General features: G+C 40.2%; 1 protein-coding gene across 1 annotated transcript; it reads left to right on the top strand.

Annotated features, from left to right (window-relative positions):
• The first annotated feature begins 15573 nt into the window (after nucleotides 1-15573).
• LOC143582636 (G-type lectin S-receptor-like serine/threonine-protein kinase SD3-1) lies at nucleotides 15574-19439 on the top strand. The gene is made up of 2 exons (XM_077065154.1): nucleotides 15574-15756; nucleotides 16991-19439. Exon 2 carries the CDS (start codon nucleotides 17024-17026, stop codon nucleotides 19325-19327), a length of 2304 nt encoding a protein of 767 aa, XP_076921269.1. The 5' UTR covers nucleotides 15574-15756; nucleotides 16991-17023; the 3' UTR covers nucleotides 19328-19439.
• The last annotated feature ends 5392 nt before the right edge of the window (nucleotides 19440-24831 follow it).

A 24831-nucleotide genomic window follows, 5' to 3' on the forward strand; every position in this document is an offset into this window, starting at 1 on the left:
ATGCAGTTTCTGAACTCACTTGGATACAATCCGTTTTACAAGAATTACGGTCCCAGTTCGCTCAACTCCTACATTGTGATGTGATAATCTCGGAGCCACATACTTATCAGCCAATCCGGTATTTCATGCCCGCACAAAGCATATTGAAGTTGATTCCCATTCAGTTCGTGAAAGAGTCGCTAAAGGTCAACTCTCAGTACAATTCATCACTACAGATGATCAGATTGCCGACATCTTTACAAAGCCTCTGTCTATTCAACGTTTTCTCTTTATTCGATCCAAGCTAAGAGTCGCTTCCCGGCCTTAGCTTGCGGGGGGGATGTTAGACAAGATATTATTCCATATTTGAATAATGTCTAATTGTATAGGGTATAGTTTGTATTATTCAAGTCAATCTATATATATCTTGTAATCTCATTATTATTATTATTATTATTATTATTATTATTATTATTCACAATAACAATTATCATTCCCTCTTATTAACTTGCATTATCAAGACCCAATAAGTTGGGTCATGTTGTGAGTTGCTTTAGAATATTTGCATAAAAGTAATTATCAATAGGAGTTAGTAGTAGAGGTCACCTGTAAACTACTACTGATTAGCAGCTACTTGCTTAGTGCTGCTTAGTGTTAGCTGGTCAAGTTGTCTGCACTAACTGTATTGTAGACAAATTGTCTAAGACAATGAGATTGGGATAACAATTGGCTTTCTTTATATCGTTTACAAGCCCGATACATTATTATGTGAGAATTTCAAAACATGTATGATGTAGCTATGAAGTTTGATTTTGCTGATGCCCTTTTTGTACAATGTGATCTAATAGCTCGTAAACTCTTCTCGGTTTTTTTCTAATTACGAAACCCCCTTTATGTTTTGTGCTACCTTTCCTCTTTTCCATAGTGTAATTAACCTAAAATTCAGTTTACATTACAAACACTCCAAACAGACTTCACCTGTGTCACAAGTCACAACTTACAAAGGTGCGGTGTAGGGGTTAACGTGTTTATGCAACTTGTTGTTATCTTTTATATTGTGTTATCAAAATGCAATAAGCTCGATCCTTTTACTCAAGAAAATAATTAAAGTGTTTTGAGGAGTCGATCACTAGCCAAACACATGCTTGAAAAGGCATTAACAGTCTGAACTTGAGCTATAGAGATTGCTTGGATTGGCTCCAAGTCCAAGCCTTTAGAACCAAGTAAAGATTTTACTTTACCATGCCCAAATGACAATGAACGGTTAGTTGGTTCGTTGCTTGGTTAGCTTGAGTAGGGGCGCACAAAATTCGGTTTATCTACAAACTGGTAGAAACTGAATTCGAATTTAGTCAACACTATTCAAAGAACCAACTATAGTTAAAGAACGGGTCATGCATAGTAATGCCAATGTAGTTTTTAAAAAATGAGTTTAGTTCACAAGTGAAAAGTGTGAATTATTGGTCAATGGTCACAATCAAATTGTGATCCTGTGTTAAGACTTAAGAGCACGTTAATTAAGCCATGTATTTGTGGATTTTATCAGCCACTTTTTAAAACTTTGTATTCTAAGTCTAACAATCCATAGTTACAAATTCGCTATCTTTTTATTATTTTTTTAACTATCTTCATTATCAATTTTCAAAACTTTATTTTTTTTTTCTCTATTTTTGTTTTCATTTCACTTGACAACACACGACAAGAAATCCCCTTATGAATATTGTATCACAATTCACAAACTGAATGATTTGAAACATCCAACTAGTCCAAATTTATGACTTCAACCATAGAACAACTCCATAGTGAGCAGGTTAACTACGTTAGTAAGTTATATTTTAATTTTTAAGATTTCTCTCACCGAATGGATATTATTACAATATAAATTAGTTAAAAGAACCCTTCGAGTCGTGGCTCGTGTGGTTTACACGTTACAAGTGAATCCTCCGGTCATGAGTTCGAGGGTGTGGTGGTGGTGGTAAAAAAAAAGAAGTTAAAAGAACCATAACAAATACCTAACGCTTAGAAGGCATATAGAACGTGTCAAGAGGTTGAATATAGTTTGTCAATAGTGGTTACTAGTTAGTCGGTTAAAATGGTTAGTGCTTAGATCGTTAGTTAGTTGTATGAACCCGTATAAATACCTAGTATGTACAAATCGGGTGATGGGCCTAAATCGATTCAGGATGTAAACCGGATCGGTTTGGTCAAAACCAGTTTGGGTCATGTAAAACCGGTTTTGGTGGAAAATAATAGAACCCTATACAAATCGGTTCAGGGGTCAGTTTGAAACCGGTTTGGGTATACAAACTAGCGTTTTGGTCGGTTTGAAAGCGGGTTGAGGAGAATTGGTCAGGCTACAAACCGGCTTGGGCCACAAGAGGGAGAACCGGTATACAAAATTCAGGGTAGGGCGGGTTGAAATCAGTTTGGGCCAGACTGGTTTTTGTGTGCTATCGGGACGGGATAGAAACCGATTTCCAGGCCCAAACCGGGTTTTTTTTTTCCATTTCTACCCATCTGCATTGCAAGAAAATTCCACGCACCAAAACAGAACTTAGTAAATAGTAAATCTCATGATGTTTGTGGATATTATTATATAAGCTTTTGTCAGAATATGACGCACAATAACGGAACAATTCAACGCTGCCTAAATTACCAGATTTTGTAGAATATAATGTTAACAAATGTCGACAAAAACACTCCTGTTTTGGCCTTCAACTGTAACTAGTTTGACTTTATAGTCTATACTACAATTCAAGTTGACGTTAACAACAATTGTCTTTATCATGTTTAAAATGGAAAAAATGAAGAAAAGTAATCAGGTTTCAAATTTTGGGTTTGTAAATAATTTAGGTATTAAAAATTATATTCATTGAGGTATGCCCATTCTTGGTAGCCCAGTCTTGGCTACGTGCGGCTATGTGTACACGTACATTTATCTATTTATTTATTGTCTCATAAAATATGTAATTAAATAATAAAAAGTAGAAAATATGTGGGAAGGGTGAGTATGGTAGCATTGAGGGTAAAAATATGTTTGGGTAAAAATTTGATGTGGCATGTTGATTAAACTTGCTTGTGAGAATGATGAATTGTAGTGTTGCGGTCAGTCTAATAAAAGTAACGATGCGCACTATTTTTAGAATCATGTCGGTTGGTCGTAAAGTGAATTGCATTCATAACCGGTTCGGTGAAGTACCCTATAAGAAGTTTTCTTTTGAACCAACTTGTTATGGGTCAGACGGTTTCAACTAACAAAGTGGATAGGTTACTGGACTAGATTTTTTTTTATTCTAAATCATTTAATAAGTGATTCAATAATATTTTATAATTCATAACTTTTTTAACATTGACACGCTGTGAAGAAGCTGGGTGAAGAAACACTAAGTTACCCCGGGCAGATTATGGATAATCTGGGGGTTAAATAGATGTTTCCCACGAGGGGTTAGACCCGGCAAAGATGGTTCTTCTGATAACCTGCAAAACAGACACCGTGAGCTCGTCACTGAGAAGGGGGGGGTACCTCCTTGTGACCACCCTCCGGCGTGAGAATCAGACTAGATTGCTCTTGAATATAAGTGTATATTAAGAGATTGCTAGAGCAGATATCAGGTATAAGATGTAAGATACAAGATAAGATGAGATGATCATACCATTTGGGGTATTTATAGCCGAAGGTAGGTTTCCAAGAGGGTATAGCCGGCTGAATAGTATTCCTGTTCTACCAACTGTGGCCTACGCACGTGCCATGCTGGCAGTTGGTGGGTAGGCAGCGGCTGACAGTGACCAGGCCTGCTGTGTACTATTCCTTTTCCACCAACTGCAGGCTATGCACGTGGTATGACAGGAGTTAGTGAGTAGTTAGCGGCTAATAGTGACATACAGTACAAGAGCATGCTGCTCGCCATACTGTTGTCAGTGGGCTGTCGTATCTCTGGTCAGATCTTTTGCCCATACCTCGTCAGGTACAGTACAAAAGATCTTCCAGTATCGTACGGACTGGCTCATTTGGGCGGGAGTATTCCCCCTCCCGCCTTTGTGCGAGATTGTTCCCGGCTTTGCTCATTCCTTCAGGTGACTACTGAATTATTAAGAGCTAAGTGCCTTATGCGTGTAGCCTTGCTGCGCGGGTGGCCTTCCCTGATGGCTTGTATCCGCAGCTGCGGGAACAGGCGGAGTACTTCACCATTGGGAGGCATTTCCTGCGGGAACAGCTTGCGTACTGCGCGTAAGGACGTCACGTCTCTGAGCATGGTGGGTCCTGCGGATCCAGTTGGTTTCTGCGCAGACGTCTCTCTTCAAGGTGAGTCCTGTGGGTCCAACTGGGCTCTGCTGGGACCTACCTCTTCAAGTCCCCCCAGTCCAATGTTCTTCTCATGAGTGTTTAATAAGTGAGGTGAACTTTTGGACTTAAGCAAAGGGTTTTTGAAAAGGGTTTAGTTTTAAGGTTTTCCATGGGGATTCTTCCCGCGGAAGTCCTTGTGTCACTTGCAGAAATTCCCGACTTTCCTGCTTGATCTTTGGGTATGATGCGGGTAGGTCTGTAACCTCCTCGCAAGTCAGGAGCGTTGAGTCACACTTGTGTGGATTCTCCATGAGGTTTTGGTAGTTTTGAACATAGTGATCAATTATGTTAAAACCACCAATTCCATCTTGAAGCTTCAAACAATGTAGTTCTCGACGTTCCCGCTATGCGGGGATGTTATTCCCGTTTCCGCAAGCATTGCCCAGAAGATCCTTCTTGGTTTCAATTCCCTGCGGAGCGCTAGGTATGTGAAGGGTTTTGCCTTGACACTGTACCCGCACTCGTCTTACGGTTACTTTATTTCCAAGGTATTCCTGGCGTCAATTCCCTGCGGGTGTTAAGTATGTGAAGGGTTTTGCCTTAACACTGTACTCGCACCTGTCTTACAGTTACTTGGTTGCCAAGGTAAGGGGTATTTTCCCGCTTACTTTTGAATCTTTTTGAAATTTTGAAATTCGAAGAGTTGGTGAAAGGATAAGAACAGTCCAAACTGTTGAAACGTCGTCCGACGGTTTCTTCTGACTGTGTCAGGACGTGCAGGAAGTTATGGTGACGTGACAGTACATGGTCATTCCAGACGCTTTTTCAGGCGCGTGGGCACGATTTTTTCGGGCGCGTGGCCGCGAAATTAATGGCACGCGTCCTTTCAACAGCTGTTGCCAGCTTGCTCTTTGCCACGTGTCATAGTTTCATTGCACATGCGATTTCTCTCTCTTCCGCACTAAATTCATCGCATTGATTGCGATTAGTATATAAAGGGGGAGAGGGTCCTTTGTAATCCACACTTTCACTTTTCTCTTCATCTTCAAAACGATTTCCGGCGAATACTCACATTTTCAGTCGAGCATTCTCTTGAAATCGTTCTCTTCTTTCATACCTGCAAGATGTCTTCTGCTCACGATCTTGAGGCTACAGCCCAGGAGGCTGGGGTGTACGCCGAGAACCCGTCATCCACGTCCGACAAGGATGACAAGAGTACTGCTGGCGAGTGCCAGTGTGCTCTGCCTGTCGATCTATATCAGTACATCGTCAGGAAGTTCATGCTCGAGTCTTTCGAGCCTGAGTTTCCTGAACCTCACCAGACGGTGTATGATGCCCCCAGAGGCAAGATCGGGGTATATGCCGCATTCTTTGTCTATGGGAATCTTAGGTTCCCCCTGACGAAGTTTGTGTACCGTGTTCTGGAGAGGCACGGTGTACACCTGACCGAGGTACACCCGATGGCGATCGCAAAGATTCGCCACTTCGAGTGGGTGTGCCGGATTCTGGGCGTTGAGCCCTTCGTCGACCTCCTGATGACCTTCTACTCTTGGAGGTGCATCCAGGGGTGGTATACTCTGATAACCCGGATCAAGGGTTTGAAGATTTGCGCAACCGAGCGCAGTCTTCGTTCATGGAAGCGGGAGTTCTTTTATATCTCCGCTCGCGCCATCCCCCTTGCCATGAAGTTCAAGAATGGGCAAGCACTCCCTAGCCTTCACGCCTCCAACTACCAGGAGGCGGAATGGTTCTCAAAGATTTCCCGAGTCCAATCTCCGGTATACCGCTTTGCGGAGTCCGGGATGGTGATGCTCGGGATGAGCCGGGTGTGGAAGGATGCGGAGGCGCAAAATATCCCGATCGTCCTTGAATACGGTTTGAACTCTGTCCCTTACGGTATGCTCTGTCTTCTTTGTTTATATAGGTTTGTCTTCTAACTATTTTTCTTTTATTTCAGAGGGGAACGACTTGCAGTCGCTCCTACATCCGCGGGAGGCTGATAGTCCCGCTCGGATGGGTACTCGTGCTCTAGATGAGAACGAGTTGCCCATCCTTGAACAGACGGCTGATCGGTTCGTGGAGGTCTACCCGCCAGGCCACGAGATCCTGAGCGCCAGGCGGCCAAGTAAGGAGTTATTCAACCCTCGACCCCTCAATGCTGAAACCTCTGCTGGAATTCCTCTAATCTTGTGTTCTGATGAGGAATCCGCAGATGGTCCTCCGTTGGTGCGGAAGAAGAAGGCTGCCGGCGGGAAGGGGAAGGCGAAGGTTGCCTCCACTGCCGATCCGGTGCCTCGGTCTGATTCAGAGACTGAGAACGAGGAGGTGGCGGGGAACCCTGGTGGTGATAAGACCACTGCTCCGGAGGCTGAGACGACCGTCACCTCCGAGCAGCCCAGGACAACGACGGTGAGCGGCGTGAAGAGGCCGGCTCCATCGGGTTCGTCCCCGCCTGTTCGCACTTTTAGGCTCAAGAAAACCCGTAAGTACAAACTTCCTTTACTTTTTAACTTCATATCTTTCCGCCATTATACTTATATCTTCTTTGTGCAGGCGTGGATGCTACCGCATTCCAGGGTGAAGCGGGGAGGAGCACCTCCGGACCCATGAAGGTAGGTTTGGTCAACCTGCCTGAGGCGATGACCCAGGCGGCTGCGCCTGCTTCAATTGGTTCAGTTGCTCACCCAGTTGAGCCAACTGTTCCAACTGCGATGACATCACCGCCGGCTGTCAGTGCCATATTTACTGAATCTTTCACTGAGCCGGCGGTGACTGTTTCTGCGGATTCCACCGCAGCGGCGACCACGGTTGTGAGTTCACCTACTGTGAGTTCACCTCCGTTGGTTTCTACTACCGCGGCGGCCTTCACCATGCCTCCTCCGTCATCGGCAACGACGGCCGATCCTTCAGGTATGCTTGGGGCTTCTCGCCAACCTCTGACTCCTTCCCATCTGCCTGACCTCTTGGACGGATTTCCCTTGGGTTCAGGTGATGGGTTTGGCGGCTATCGGCCTGTTGTCGACCCTACAGGTGCGTAGGGTTCTTTTGGCCTTTTTTTTTTATTTATATCATCTTTTCCTAACTGCTTTTTGTTTTTTGCAGTGTCGGATTCCAATGAAGTGTATGTTCCACGATGGAACATCCGCCGAGGAACAACCCTTCGCATGCCTGTGGAGTGCGTGGAGTGGGCTCGTCACGCAGCTCCCAGTGGTGCGTTGGGGGAAGCCATGGCTAGCTACCAGGAGGGTAGGCTAACCAATGAGCTTCGGGTTCTCCTGGCCCGGATGCAGCCGCTCGTCGAGCTGCTTTGTCGTGAAAACGACAAGTTAAAAGCAGCTCGCATCCAAGAAGTAGCTCAGGCGCGGGCTGTCCGGGAGGAGAATAGGAGGCTTACCGCAGTGGCTGCGGAAAAGGAGAAGGCCTTCAAGGCCCTCGAGGTTGAAGTTCAGGCCCGGCTCGAGGCCCGTTCCAAGGCTGCCCAAGCTGTTAACGAACAGCTTCGGCTGGCTAAGGAAACTACACGGAACGCAACCGAGAGGGCCACCAAGGCTGAAGCTGTTGCTGAGCCTTTACGCCTCGAGAATGAGGAACTTAAAGCCAAACTAGAGGCGCTCCAACAGGCTCATGATGCCTTGGCGATGGAAGACGCCAAGAAGCTCCAAGAGATCTTGGACTAGAGGGGCGTGCTTGACCACACTGAGCGGAAGCTAAAGGGCGTTGAAGAGGCTGCTGCAAAGGAAGTGTTGCTTGCCAACCTCAATAAAAGTGAAGCCGAACGCGCCCGTAACCAAGCTCAAGCCGCCCTCCAAGAGGCTCTGGTTGCCAAGGAATGGCTTCTTCGAGAAGCGTTGTCTCAGGTAAGCTTAACTTCATAATGTCTTTACGCTTTTCTTTGTAAATAGAAAAGGTTTTGATACTTGTATTTTTTCTTTTTGTAGGTTGTGCATCGGGTCTTCACGGATACGTCTTATGATGATGCTATGAGCGCAGCCCTCAACGCTTCTCATGAGGATGGGGAAAAGGCCGGCTTCCTGCTTGGTCTAGGGTTCGTTGAGAAAGGCATCCCGCCTTCCAACTTCCCTTTATTTGATGTGGATATTGAAGCTGTATACGACCAAGCAGTGAATCAGTATGCCGCCTTCCCGCATCCGGTGGTGGAGAAGGTAAACAAAGTTGCCGCTGCTGATGATGGGCTAGCTATCCTTAAAGCTTTCCTTGAACCGCCACACTCTACTGATGGTGCGGGTCCAAGTGGAAGTGGTCCTGAGGCTTGATCCTGAAGATCCCTTTCCACCATTAGAGTAGATTTTTATTTTTGTATAGCTTCTTTTGTATGCGGGTATGTACCCAGCAATCTTTGTAATATTTGAATTTCGATGGAATAAAGATTATTTGCCAATCCCTTGCCTTGTTTATTTCACGCATATTCTAATTTAACTTAGTAGTTTCTTTAGTACTTAGATAATTTAACTTTTCAACGTGGTAGATAATAAGTTAAAGTTTTGCGTCCTCTTTCATGATTGTGCGGATAAGACCGTCACTTGCACTTAGTAGGATGGCTAAACTTTACCTATATCTGACCTGCGTGGAAGTTTTCCTCATCTTTTCCTTTGAAATTTTCTAAGTATTTTGAATAAGTTAACCGTTCGACGCGCGGTTGTCAATAGGTTAGTTCGGTTTCCTCTATCATGATTTGTGCGGTTAGGACCGGCACTTTCATTTAGTGGGATGACCAAAGTTTACCTATGACTGACCTGCGTGAAGGTTTACCGTTTTTTGGGTTTATGCGGGTTTTGCCGCCTTCCCCACGCAACGACTTTCCACGTAATTATGCGGTGAGTACCGGCATCAGTGTTGAATAAATTAACCGTTCGACGCGCGGTTGTTAATAGGTTAGTGGTCAGTTTCCTCTATCATGATTCGTGTGGATAGACCGGCACTTTCATTTAGTGGGATGACTGAACTTTACCTTTAACTGACCTGCGTGAAGGTTTACCGTTTTTTGGGTTTATGCGGGTTTTGCCGCCTTCCCCACGCAACGACTTTCCACGTAATTATGCGGTGAAAACCGGCATATCCGTGTGGAAAGTTCATAAGTATAAATGTAAAATCATCAGCGTCGATGTTCTAAGGAGAATCATTTCCATTAGAAGTGGCTCTGGGCCTTTTCTTTACAAATTTGGAATTGATCTACATGCAAACTGTGTAATTGAGCTCCCTTCCATGTTGTTGGGATGGGAGTGCCATCGAGCCGATATGCACCTGGTTCGGGATCTCGTTGTTTACGCAGTATGTAGTCTCCAACATTGAAACTTCAATTTTATTCGTGTTTTCCCCAGCTGGGGTTCTACACGCATCAGCCTGCTCAGCGTTCGTTACGCCACGAGGTGTGCGAGCGTCCCATCTCTGACAAATGCTTCGACGATGTCCTTTACGTCTGTGCATTCTTCAGTGTTGTGGCCTTTTGTCCTGTGAAAGTCACAGTATTTGCTCCGATCAGCATTGTGACGATGTCGGATTATTGGAGCCTTTGGCCATGGGAGCTCCTCAGTGGCGAATATCTCGGTGACGCTTTTGGTGAGTGGCGTCCATCTGGAGTTCTGGTTCGACTGTACGTTATCCCTTCCGCCTAACCGATGTTGCAAGCCGGATGAGGTGTCAAAGTTTACCCTTGACTGCCAAATGCCTAGCTTCCGCTTTTTGTTTAGTCGGGCGGTAAGGACGTTGTCTTCTCTTGTTTTCTGGGTGTAGAGGTTTGTGCTCTGGGGGAGGTCTCTACCCAGTTGCTTCTCCGTTTCCGCAAAGCATTTAGCTGCTGTCATGATGGCATCCCATGTGGATGGCATGCCATCTTCACCCGTTAAGGTGCGGATGAGCTCTGGGTCGTTCGCGCCCTGGATGAAAGCAGCGCGAACAAGATCTTCGCTAATATTACCCAGACTTAGCTTCTTTGAGTTGAAGCGAGTGATGAAGTCTGGAAAAGATTCATCTTCCTCTCGAATGCATTTGAGGATTGTCCATTGCTCTTCGGTATACTTTCTTTGTTGGCTGAAGTGTTGGCTAAATTTCTGCTGGAAGTCTTCCCAATCGTAGATGTGGTGGACCGGTAGACGATCGAACCACGCTCTAGCTGCCCCAACAAGCGTCATTTGGAACATGTAACACCACGTAGGTTCCGTCCAACTACTGACTGCCCCCGCTATGAACCTGTTCAAATGATCGTCTGGATCAGATATACCATCGTAAGTGCCGATGTTGGACATCTGTTTGGCACTTTTCGGGACGATTGCTTCCGCAATGTCCCTTGCAAATTTGGACGTTCCCGCCTTTGCAGCAGTTGGTGTAAATGTTTTGGAGAAGTCACGTGGGTTTCCACCTGCGTTTTTTGGTTTGAAGGTTTCTCCAAAACGCCTTCTCGGTTGGGAGTCCGTTTCCTTACGCTTCCCTTTTGCCCTATGACGAGGGTTTGCGTCACTATCGGATTCCTCCGAATCATTGTCCCAGTACTCTCCAAATTCCTCAGGCTGTTGGAGTGAACGTAAGCGTTCATCCAACTCATCTTGGAATTCTTTTTGACGTGCTTCCGCCCACGCTTTAACTTCATCGAGTGTTTGGCGGGGGAGCCTCGTTCGTTGTCTCTCTAACTGGGTATCGGTGAATCCCAGTGAGCGATTATTTACTGCACTTGCCCCAGCTTGGGTAACTGGGGTAGTGTTCGTAAAATTTACTGCACTTGCCCCGGCTTGAGTAACCGGGGTAGTGTTCGTAAAAACTGTGTAGTCGCCGGTATTCCCCTCAGTAGCTGGGGTTGTGGTTACCGGGGTTTCTTTAACCATCTTTCCAGAAGTTTGAAAAAACTGAAAAGAAATGAAGTTCTAGCTTTTATGCACGGATGGCGCCAATGAAGAAACACTAAGTTACCCCGGGCAGATTACGGATAATCTGGAGGTTAAATAGATGTTTCCCACGAGGGGTTAGACCCGGCAAAGATGGTTCTTCTGATAACCTGCAAAACAGACACCGTGAGCTCGTCACTGAGAAGGGGGGGGTACCTCCTTGTGACCACCCTCCGGCGTGAGAATCAGACTAGATTGCTCTTGAATATAAGTGTATATTAAGAGATTGCTAGAGCAGATATCAGGTATAAGATGTAAGATACAAGATAAGATGAGATGATCATACCATTTGGGGTATTTATAGCCGAAGGTAGGTTTCCAAGAGGGTATAGCCGGCTGAATAGTATTCCTGTTCTACCAACTGTGGCCTACGCACGTGCCATGCTGGCAGTTGGTGGGTAGGCAGCGGCTGACAGTGACCAGGCCTGCTGTGTACTATTCCTTTTCCACCAACTGCAGGCTATGCACGTGGTATGACAGGAGTTGGTGAGTAGGTAGCGGCTAATAGTGACATACAGTACAAGAGCATGCTGCTCGCCATACTGTTGTCAGTGGGCTGTCGTATCTCTGGTCAGATCTTTTGCCCATACCTCGTCAGGTACAGTACAAAAGATCTTCCAGTATCGTACGGACTGGCTCATTTGGGCGGGAGTATTCCCCCTCCCGCCTTTGTGCGGGATTGTTCCCGGCTTTGCTCATTCCTTCAGGTGACTACTGAATTATTGAGAGCTAAGTGCCTTGTGCGTGTAGCCTTGCTGCGCGGGTGGCCTTCCCTGATGGCTTGTATCCGCAGCTGCGGGAACAGGCGGAGTACTTCACCATTGGGAGGCATTTCCTGCGGGAACAGCTTGCGTACTGCGCGTAAGGACGTCACGTCTCTGAGCATGGTGGGTCCTGCGGATCCAGTTGGTTTCTGCGCAGACGTCTCTCTTCAAGGTGAGTTTTGTGGGTCCAACTGGGCTCTGTTGGGACCTACCTCTTCACTGGGGATGGGTGGGGGAAACGGGATAGGCGGGAGTACCATTATGAGTGGTTTTGGGCTTTAAGAATAAATGGGGAGAATAAGAAAAGGTGGAATGATGCCGAGAATGGAAAGAAATAGTGAAAACGTGAAAAAACTAATATAACATGTAATATAAAATGAGAAAATTGGAAAAATAAGAGAGTACTCCCAAAGTCCCAATGCTCAAAGTTATTAAGTGATGATGTATTTTACATTAAAGTAGTTACGTATGTTAAATTTTATATTACTTGTGACAACATTCGGTTTTTAAACTATTATGAGATGCACAACGAGTAGACGAGTAACGATAGACTTGATGATCGACCCGGGTATGAAAGTATTAAGCTTAGAAAGCATTTAATTTCTCCCTTTTAAGTTGGAACTAAATGGAAGAGAGAGACTACAAAATAGGCAAATAGACAATTTTTTATTTTTATAACCCTCACGTGGGACAACGTGAGAACGGTTAATAGCGACTGAAGGCATCGAGACATCAAAAGTAGGGACACATGAAGCACTATAATCAAAACGTTGCATCGAAATTTATTATTAAAAAAAGAGAGAAAGATACAATGACAACTTTTTATCCCCTCTATTACGGGGTGGTTTACGATATTCGTTTATAATATTTATATATTTTTTGAATTTTGATTTTATTTATTATAAAAAATTTAATAATATAATTATGATTTGATGATTAAATGGTTATACAGATAAATGATATGTTATAGCCCGTCTTAAAAGCTATATGAGTTTGGTGAGATACATGAACCGTTTATTTTTTTTACTATAAAATTGTTTTCTAACTATAAATAATATCTTTTTACAAAGTTTGGATATTAATTTTTAATATGTTTATATTTATATGATTTTTATATTAAATATTTGGTAAGATTAATTTTTTATTTAATATGATGTTATAACATGTTTAAGGGCTATCTGGGTTTGATGAGACTCATATCCGTGAACTGAAAAAATGCATAAGAGTCTTCATCTACAAATAAAGTAGTCTTGAGGCTTAAGAGAATGTAAATAATTTTTAAATGTTTTGTTTATATATATATTTAAGATTATCATAATTTAATATTTTAAATATCACTCCTAAAACCAAAATAAAAATAAGTGTAAGGTTGTAATAAATAACAATTACAAGGTCAAATACGTCAATATACAGTTGAGCTGCATCTCCCGACACTCTCCACCTGCCCTTCGGAATCTTTGTACTTCGACAAACTTTAATCCTCTCTCTTTTTAAAGTTGGATGTGAGAGGTTCAACTTTCACTTCATCTCCAAAATAAAACAATTACCTATCGGACACACTCTTCTATAAGTAGACCATGTCCATAATATGTAATGATAATGTAAAAATATTATTTGATATACATGTTAAGTTTATTTTATCTAGTTGTTTTGTTTTACTATTATTTGAGTATGAAGTGTGGTTTAACATTCCATTTGAATTTTTACTGTCGTATCAATGTCACATCAGAATTCATTTATCTTGTTTATGACTTCAAGTGGTTTTAAGGATGTTTATTTGGGCGGCATTTGGACTCTGTTTAGAGTGACATCCTATCCCTATTAGAATTTGATAAAATATGAGTTTGTTTGAAAAATATAGACTGTATAATGATATCATCACAAGTTACAAAATATGAGTTTATACAAACCGTATTTGGGTTTGAAATCTATCATACAGTTCGTATATCTTGAAAACAGGTCGGTTTAATGGTTTACAAATATGGGTTATACGAACCTTATTACTAAAAAGTGGAATATGTATTTTACTTAGAACAATTTGTTCAAAAACTTACGTCTCATACAGAACATATCATAGATCTTGCAGTCTGTATGATCCTGTGGTATAGAACCTTTGATGATTATGAGCTTCAAGCTCGGTTTTGATGTTTAATTGTTTCCGATTTCAAAACTATCAAACCTGAACATAACATCACCCAGCTTAAAAACATTACATATATGTTTTGGGTTTAAATCACAAATTGATAAAAAAAAATGGTTTCCAAAAGTGGATTATCTACTACTGAATCATTAAATCAAGCTTCCTAAACACGTACACAACCTGCATGTAAAGTTCTAGTTGCTTAAAATTTTAACCATGGCCAGACTAAAGAAAATCAAGTCTCGTATATAAAACACACTACCAAAGAACAAACACAACTAAGTATTGATGTATTGTTCAATCTAGTTGCTTACTAGATAGTTTATTATAATAATTGTCGTTTTGAAAATAAAAGAACAAACATAACAATGCTTCTACCACCAACTTTCAGAAGGTCTTTCCCACATGATTGAACTTCCACAACATTTGTAAAACTTGCAAAACCACTTGAAATGGAAGTACAAGATGAAGAGGTGAGAAGAACCCAAGTTCTTCCCAAAATTTGGAGTGAGCGGGCTCGAAAGAGTTTGGACGCTTGAGTGAGGTCATGAATTGATCAAAGAGTTAAGGGGTGCGAATGAGTTAGTGAAGTCGGGGTGTAGAGGGGTAACATGCACAAGGCTAGGTGAAAGATGATCGATCTGTGCAGAGCCCAATACATATCGCCAGGGTTGGCCCTAAGAATTCACGTATCCTGGTCGGGTCGAAAAAAATATGTCTCTTAAACTTAACGAACTAAATAATGTATATATATTTTTTTAAATGACGACTACAGTTATAGCAATAAACAAAACAATTAGCAAAATAGTGAGCTAAAAGTCTGGGTATTCTCAATACATATAATATCGTTAATTTTTTCAAAATTTCCATGGTCCAGAAAAACATGTGCATCAGCCAGACGTCCACATTGCCCATCCTCAGCGCCTCCCATGCATATCACATTACCATAATACAATCCATATGACTTAAACTGTAGAACAAAAAACTCCGGACTTGACAAAATAGATGATAGCTTACAATACAGATCATATGACCAACGATACAATTCATATGTCCTAATTTTTTCAGAAACTACAATCTTTTCCTTGAATTTTAACTTTGTTGAATTGCAATCTTAGTCCCTTGACTTTCAAAGTCCAAAACCATATTAAACCTTCTCGTGTTCTCGTATATCTACTCATATGCACATACATATCTTTATATGGCGTGCTACACATGTCACATTCTACTTCATATAATGTTCGAATTCTTGTTCATTTCCATTTTGTATAGGGTTTGACATTCACACCCAATTTTTAACATCCCAATAGCTAAAGTCTTAACAATGACATTTTAAAGAAGTTACAAGAGTTAATGTTGAAAAAGAAACAAAGTATAACATAAATTAAAAAGAAAAAAAAAAGAGACCTTTATGAAATTTTGAGAAAGTTATAGACAATTTTTTCAAATAAAAGATAGTTTTTTTTTTCCAGTTTCCAACCAAAGTTGATAGTGTTAAGTAAAAGACAGAACAGCAAGCTACAAAAGTCCGCAAACTCTCTTTCATGGACCCGTCGACTCTCTGTACCACTCCCTTCACGGGTCGACTCGCCGGAAAGCTCAACTTCCGGCCACCACTTCTCACCTCAACCATGAACTCAACTACTTCACCATAAATGTGCTTCTTCACTTGGATTTGACCTTTCATTCCTGGTTTGTCACATTCACTTCTTTACCATTCTTTTCCAACCTAGTACAATTAATATTAATTACTTCAATGCCTTTATTATTCTGGAATATTTTTACCTATATCTTTATTCTATTTGATGCACTTACATACACTTTTGTTGTGTCTCTAATTATCACTTCAGTTTTTCATCTTTTTGAATCTGACCCAAATTTTAGTTAATAATCTCTATACCAATCTATGGATTCTTGATTTTTTTATAATCTTGAATGTATGTGTGTGAGTACATTATCCCCTTTTATCTTTATTCACATGGTTTTTAACATTAGGGTTATCTTTTCATGTATTTTTAATTCATAATCTTTGATAGCCACAAAAAAATTCAAGATTTTTTTTTGGCTTTATTTTCTTCATTTACTGAAATTTTAATATTTTTTTTTCAAGATCAAGATTCATCTTCAAGTTCCTTCTTTTTTTATGCAATTACAAAACTTTATTATTGGGATTCTCATATTTCCTTATTTTCTTCAATCTTGTTACATAACTATGAAACACAATCTTTAATTCACACTCAATAATGATTTCATGGATGTTGATGCATTGTGAGTTGCCTGTTCTTGAAACCCTTTGATATGAAAGTGATTGAATGGGTCCAATCATATGAGTCTCAAGGTTTTATTTTCCTTTTTTAGCCATTTAATTTAATTGTGGGTTCCCATTGTATTTTTCATTTTCTTTCTTGCTTTTTCTATAGTTTTACTTTCTATTGTGTTCACAAACAATATACAATATATTATATTCAACCTTTCAACCAAATCTGCTATAATAATAGATTAAGTTCATTGATTGTGTTTGTCAAAGTTGAATCTTTAGTTTACTATTAATAAATGCATGGTTTGAATGTATGAGTTGTTTAGCATAACTTATTTATATTACTTTGTTTGACATGTAGAAAGTGTTTACTTAAACTCAAATGATCATCTTATCTGCCTAATCTGGGACCCATATTACCAAAAATTCAATTCACCAACTAATCAATTAACTGATAAATTCATAACATTTTAGTTAGAACATACATTCATACCCTTGAATTTTGTTATTTTCATACATGGTTTGGTTAAGGTGGGCCCTCAATTACAAGAATTGATTCTTCATTCATCACATGCTAATTTATTATTATTATTATTAGAAAGCCATTAATTTAAGTTTTTTTTTTATAAAAATCTTGAAGCTAAATTCACAGTCTTTATGAATCTGCAGAGATCAAGATTGCATTTTTATGCATATGCAGATATGCTTGGAAGAGAAAGATTATCACATTTTTATTCAATCTTTTTGCTCGTTATCGTTATTTTACCGGTTGTTTCTTCCAATATTCCATTGGGATCAAAGTTATCGGTGGAGGAAAAGAATCACTGGGCGTCCCCAAATGGCGATTTTGAAATCGGGTTCTTTAACCGCATGAACGAGTATGGTATCGGGATCCGTATAAGCTCGGGTTTGATACCGGCTGACAAACAACCCGTTGTGTGGGCTGCTGGTGGTGACTTAAGAGTAGGAGACAAGTCGTATTTCGAGCTCACGAAAACCGGGGAATTGGTTCTTTATGATTCCACAAGAGGAGTTACTGTTTGGGCCAGTAATACCACTAATTTGTCTGTTGAGTCAGCAGTTCTACAAGATGATGGAAATTTGATTCTTTTGAAAAATAATAAAGACATTGTCTGGCAAAGCTTTGATACCCCGTCCGATACACTTCTCCCGGGCCAGAATTTATCATTAAATCAAGTTTTACGGGCTGCTAGCCGGAACTCGATTTCAAGTTATTATAGTCTTAGGATTGGTGCAGTGGGTGATTTAGAACTCAAATGGGAAAATGATGTTGCTTATTGGAAAAGTGCATCACTCGCTACACCGGCTCTCCGAGCTGTGCTAGCTTCTGATGGAGCCTTCCAACTGTTTAATAACATGTCAAGCCCGATATGGTCGGTGTTCAGTGACGATCACGGTGAACCGGATGTCAAGTTTCGGGTCCTTCGGTTGGATGTTGACGGAAACCTTCGGTTACACTCATGGTCAAAAAAGTCAACCTCCTGGAAGTTGGTTTGGCAGGCTGTCGAGAATCAATGTGATGTTTTCGCAACTTGTGGGCTTACGGGGATATGCGCGTTTAACGAGTCGGGATCGCCCGTATGTAAATGCCCGTATTCTATATTATCATCTCCGGCTTCTAAATGCTTGCTTCCTTATCAGCAAAGCTGTAAATCGGGCTCTGCAATGGTTAAACTCTATCACACTATATTATATGCTATTTACCCTCCAAACGAGACCGTTGTCTCGCAGGTCAACTCTCAAGAATGTCAAAACTTGTGTCAAGAAGACCATCTTTGCACGGCTGCAACGTTTATGAACGATGGAACCACAAGTTGCAAGATCAAGAAAACCCAATACGCGGGTGGTCAGTCGGGGTTAACCGTATCTTCTGTTTCCTTCTTTAAAGTATGCAACGATCCATTAGCGGGCGTACCAAATTTAACCAAATCTAAACCCGAACCCACCTCACAAAACACTCATTCAAAACAAGATAATCCCGTGGTTTGTGTTTCGTGTGTGGTTGGAGTCGGGGGCGGGACGGTCATCGTGTTTAGTATTATCCACTTTGGACTAATGGGATATTGGGTTTACCGAAAACGGTATAGTTTCACGGGTCAGGATTATGCAACCTATAAAGACGGGCCAAATCCAAGCGGGTGTCTCGCTTTATCGTACACCGAAGTGAAAGAAATTACCGATAACTTCAAGCACTGGGTTCGGTCAAATTTGGTCAAGGGTATTCTCCCAGAAAAGCAGCCTGTTTTGGTGAAAGATTATAGTACAGTAAACATAGACCCGCGAAAGTTTCGGTGTGGGGTTTTGAAGCTCGGAAGTATTCATCATAGAAACCTTGTTAGACTCGAGGGTTATTGTTGCGAATCGGGTTATAGATTTCTCATTTACGAGTACCTCAAAAACGGGTCGCTTGCCAAGTGTTTGGTGGACCCGGTGACGGTCAAGAGGCTGACGTGGCGTAAACGGTTGGACATATGCCTAGCTGTCGCAAGGGCAGTTTCGTACTTACACATCGGGTGTCGGGAGTTTATCGGTCATGGTAGTTTAAGTTGTGAAAATGTTGTTTTGGATGAGAATTTGGAAGCCAAAGTGACCGAATACGGTTTAGCGAGCTTTCTAGGTGGCGGTGCGGATGATGGGAATGGTAGCGCGATGGACATTATGGACTTTGGGTACGTTGTTTTGGCGGTGTTAAGTGGCGGTCCGGGCGGCGGTTGTGACTCGGCTTATGAGAAGTGGGCGGGTGGCAACGCAGCGGAGATTGTGAATAAAGCGATAGAAGGCGGTGTCGATAGCGATGAACTGGAGCGGGTGTTGAGGATAATGTTTTGGTGTTTGCAGTCGGATGAGCGAATGAGGCCGACAATGGGGGAGGTGGTGAACGTGTTGGAGGGTGCAATGCCGGTTGATCCGCCACCGCCGCCTTCCGCTAGTCGGGGAAGACCGGCAACGGAAGCGTACGGGACGGGATCGGAGTCGGATGTGTAGGAAGCTAATGACTGTGATTAGTAATGCATTGACCAAATTTTTGTTAGCTGTTTTGTTGTTTGTATTTAAGCCTAACATAGATGTGTACAAGCTTTTAGAATTTGCCTGATGAATTAATTAATCCAACGTTAGACGTTTTTTATTTTGTTGTGTGTCCCTGTATTTAAAAGGTTGCTCAACTTGAGTTGCTCATATCTATATCTATAATCTATATCTCTAGTCTCTAGTATATATAAGAGAGAGTGAAGGACCTTTTAAAAGTTAAGAGGTATACAAGACTATACACAAGGTACAACACACAATGCATAAATTTATTACATTTTAGGGGTAATATGGTCTTTTGTCCACTCTTCTACGGTTAACATTCAAATATATTTACAAATATAGTCCTTTTACTTCAATCACATTTTGTAAATTTATATAATATTTACACATTTACCCATTTATTCTAAATTAATTACCCCTATGACTTTTAAACGACCATAATTTTTTCACATATTATTAATTTTTAAAAACAATTACACCATAAAAACGAGCATTTTATTCTCTTTAATTTGAGTATGATATTACTATTTTTTATTAAAAATTTAAAAAACGTAACGTGTTACGTGATTACAAGTTAGGGCCGGCAAACGGGTCGGGTGGGTTCGGGTCATGGATCAGATATGGTTACTGTCAAAACATGTGATACAAAAAAGGTTAATTTGGTACCGGTTATGCGCGTACCGACATTGGATTGCACACGTACAACCATTGTGTGACGCGTTTACCTATACCAGTTACACGTCGTCTGATATCGCGTTACACGCACACTATTATTATTGGGTTATGCGCATGTCGATGTGTTTCCTGTCGCGTACTAACACCGGTTGCGAGTTCCATGTCGTGTTCGCATGCATACCCCGTGGCATTGCACGGACATCTAGCTAGTTATATATAATATATGAGTGAGGGACCTCTTAAATTTTAAGATGTACTATTCTTTTTGCATAAAATACAAGTAACAATGCATAAAAATTTAAGAGGGGTAAAATAGTCTTTGATTATTTCAAAATAATATACAATAATGGTCCTACAACTTCAATCAAGTTTTGTTAATATATTAAATAGTTACACATTTCCCCCCTAATTATAAAGCACCTACCCCACGCCTTTTTAACGACCGTAACTTTTTCATACGTTAATATACTTTGTAAAAAATTACACCATAAAAACGAGCATTTTGTTCTCTTTAATTTGATATAGTATTGCTATAGTTTATTAATTTTTTAAAAAATAACATGTTACGTGATCAGTTATTACCGACAACAGGTCGAGCAGGTTCGGCTAATGGTGTTGGAACAGGTTAGGGTTGGAACAGGTTGATACAAAAAGGGTTAATTTAGTTCATGTCGAGATGAGTTTAGATCGAAAGGGTTCATGTCAAAACGTTTTTAGGTCGGAACAGGTCTATCAAAACAGACTGGGTTTTAAAATTTTTGTACATTTAATCTTTGCTTTTTGTTTGTCGCCACCAGTTACGCACGTTCAAGCATCAGTTACCTGGATGACATTGTTTATACATACCAGGTTGCTCGCGTATAGGCATTATGTGGCGCGCTTACTGGCACTGGTTACACGTCCTGCATATCACCTTCAGGTTACGCAGATACCTTTGCGATGTTACAAACGTACTAAAACCGATTACGTTTGTACATACACTGTTGCATCGCGCGGACAAATGACTACTAACTATATAACTTCAAATTCTCATAATAAAAAGATAACTGATAACTATATGGTAGGTTTGTTTTTCATATGGTTGAAATGAAAATTTTATTATTATTATTATTATTATTATTATTATTATTATTATCTTGGAACGGATTGAAATTAAAGATACAATCATATTAAAAGAAGAACTATGTTCATTATTGCAAGTGCCAGAGACCAAGTGAGTTGGATATTCACAAGTATTAGTGGTTTTCCAGAAACTATGATTTGAAAGTATGTCTTTTTCATTTTTGCATTAATTCAAAAATGAATCAGTGGGGTATATGAGAAATCTTTGGTTTTATATTTGAAAGTCGAGTATGACTTTTTTATTAACGACTATCTTAATGAAAATGAAATTCTTCTAGAACAAATAATGTATAAAGATAATTTCATATACATTCTATACTCATTTTTATATTTTTAACATTAATATCGTTGTCTTATAATATTTATATAATAAATAAATTAAATGAAATAAGAATATACAAAGTTTTAAGTCATTTTAAATGATAATGTGAGTAATACAATAGTATTCTCCCAGCATTTTAGAGATACTTATGAACTTGTTCCATGTATATATCATTACATTTTTTATAAAGTTTATAGTGTAGATGTTGATCCAAAATACAATTCATTTACATATAAAAAAATTACAATATATTGAATCAACTGGTAACAAAAGTCACATGAAAAATACTTGTAATTTTTTTCACAAGATTGAAATTTATTAAAATGAAAGAAAAAAGCTTGAAGTGACTTTAATAAAATAGTTATCACACTATTTGGCGTGTAACATTATTTTCTTTTTGTCTTCAAGAAATAAAACATTATTATGTCGCAAATATCTTTTCCATTAATTTTTTGTTACAAATATCTTTTGCAATGATTAATGGGCCTTAAAGATTCTGGATATAGTTGTAAAATGCACATCTAGCTTGTTAATTCTTTTTTTAAATAACAAATTTCTTTGTACTTCCTAGAACTTTCGAACATGATCTTTGGGTGCTTAGGCCTCTACTACTGAAGCACAACCCCGAAGAGGTTACTAGATATTGTTATGAATCCACTCAGTTGAGTAACGGACTGAAAGTCATTTGATTCATAAATAATAGACATCTACTTTCAACTATTATATTAAAGTGAATTTCTAGAACCTCAAATTTGACAACAACAGCATTATTATTGTCTAAAAAGGTAAACTAGAAAATAATTAATCACCGTCAAAGTTTCAACAACAACTGCACTAAACTCACCACACAATCCTAACATGTTTTTTGTGCTTATGATCATCCAAGAAAATATGGTATCATAGCATGATTACATTTACGCTGTAACATGTTTTTGACTTTTTGATGTTTATTCCGTACACTTGTTGCCAAAGCAAATTTAGTTCAAAATTAACAATGAGTCTATAAACATAAATCCCAAGAATAAAATTACCTTATATGTAACATCTTCAAAATTTTGACTCAAATTTGACAACTTAGTAAATTTGAAGGATCAAATTATTCTCTAATAAGTAATGAGAAAATTCAAATAAAGAAAATAAAACCATTCTATAAGGAAATTAAAATATTCCATCTTATGTTAAAGATATGGAATAAGGAAATTATATCCCACATTGAAAGATGTTAGAAAGTGGAAGCATTCCACATGGGTATAAATAAGGAAATTAAAATATTCCATCTTATGTTAAAGATATGGAATAAGGAAATTATATCCCACATTGAAAGATGTTAGAAAGTGGAAGCATTCCACATGGGTATAAATAAGGAAATTAAAACCCATCCCACATAGAAAGTGGTAAAGAGCCATCACCACTTTGGTGGGGTGGTAAAGGCTTTGGCCTTTTGGTGAGAGGTCCAGGGTTCGATTCCTGGCATTGGCGGTATAATGTAAATAGTAGGAGGAAAGCTTGTATGTTCAAAAAAAAAAAAAAAAAAGTGGTAAAGAAATGGAAACTCTTTATAAGGAAGAGATTTTCCATAATAATATTCTTATATGCCTAGCATGCACCCAGTGGTCCTAGCGGAGGATGCGAAGCACCCGACGGCACGCGCTCGGGCTCGGGCGCAATGTGGCGCTTTGATGGCGCACTTCGCACGCTCGCATCCCCGCGAGCCGCTTAAGAGCCGCCTTAGTATTTTTGGACAACGAGAATCAGACTAGAAATGACAAGCTATCAAAAACAGGGACCAAAAGTGCAAATTCTGAAATTTTGTCCCATCGCGATACGTGATGGGGTAACAATCAACCCATTGCGTAGCGCGATGGGCTTGGTGAGTCACCGGACACGTGTTGAACATCGTGTCGACACGTGGCACAATATGACAGGCCACGTGTTATCACTACATAAGGCGGTATAAAATGGCGGCGTCGCGATACGCGACGGGTCACAAGAGACCTATCGCGATAGGATCCAAAATCAGCTATAAAAGGGGAGGCCATGATTCAATCCCCACACACCAAACATTCACTTTCTCTCTAGACTCTCTCTCTAGATTTACTCTCTCTCTACCTCGGTTTGCGTGCCAAGCATCATTTTGCGTGCCACCAGCCCGACAATCATTACCTCGTAATCCGTGCAAATACTCGACGTGTTCCTTGAAGTATGTGCCATCCGAAAATAACCCGACATTCTATCTCGAAGTACGTGCACATCACGACGGCCACCATATGTTGCTTTGTTTTGAGTGTCAACCTCGAAGTTCGTGCTAAGCCCCGAAGTTCTGACAATCTAAACACCAGTACGCGACATAGAGTAGAAGTGTTGCTCGTACGAACTTAGGTATCTAACTTCGAATACCTATGTATGGTAAGGGTTCTGACCTAAGTCATTATGGTATTATTATTATATGGCTTGGACCATAATTTGGGGTATAGCCCAAACCTTGATCATAATTATGTTTACATAAGCTTTGAACATACAAAGGATTATAATAGTGTTTCTTTACAAATAAAGAAACATCAGTTTTACATTCATAAGGAAATATAGTTTCTTCACGATTAAGAAACATAGCATTTAGTTAAAACATTGTTTCTTCATGTATAAGAAACATAAGATTTTACATGCATAGCGGTCAATGAATGTTTCTTCTTGAAGAAGAAACAGATTATAGATGTTTCTTCATGAAGAAGAAACTCATCATATGATTTAGTAAATAAACAGAAAGACTACGGGACTAAAGGTCTATATATGGATCCAGAGACGATCCGGATATTTATATACCTATCTTATTATAGGTCAATCAACCAATCAATCAGTCAATCAATCAATCATTCATTCACAGTCAAGGTTTCAAAAGAAATCACCATATCATTCAGAACAGACAATCACAGGTGAATACGTCCAAACCTTTTATAACGTGAATACGTTCAAACCTTTTATAACGTGAATACGTTCAAACCTTTTCAATCAGTCAAAACATATTTATACTCAATGAGACGAACGTGTGTTTGTCTTAATGAGTCAATCAAATGTCTACATGAGATCGAGTAATCTCTAAAACATTATAATTCAAAATAGAGAATAATATCAACTAAGACCGAATACGCATGTGTCTGGATCCAAACATAACTGTTAAAGCTCAATTAATCAATCAAAGGTAATGAAGCCACGAGCTTAAACGGTCATGACTAGTTCTTAGTTTAGGGCCGTTTGGCTCGGGGAATACCGTTGTGTGTGTAGGGCAGTGGTACATATACCGGAAGTAGAAATGCTTCCGCTGAGATTGTCAAGAAAACTACAT

The sequence above is a fragment of the Bidens hawaiensis genome, unplaced genomic scaffold, assembly GCF_021521415.1.
Source record: "Bidens hawaiensis isolate Kalapana, Puna unplaced genomic scaffold, B.hawaiensis_p1.1 tig00031822_1, whole genome shotgun sequence".
Lineage (NCBI taxonomy): Eukaryota > Viridiplantae > Streptophyta > Magnoliopsida > Asterales > Asteraceae > Bidens > Bidens hawaiensis.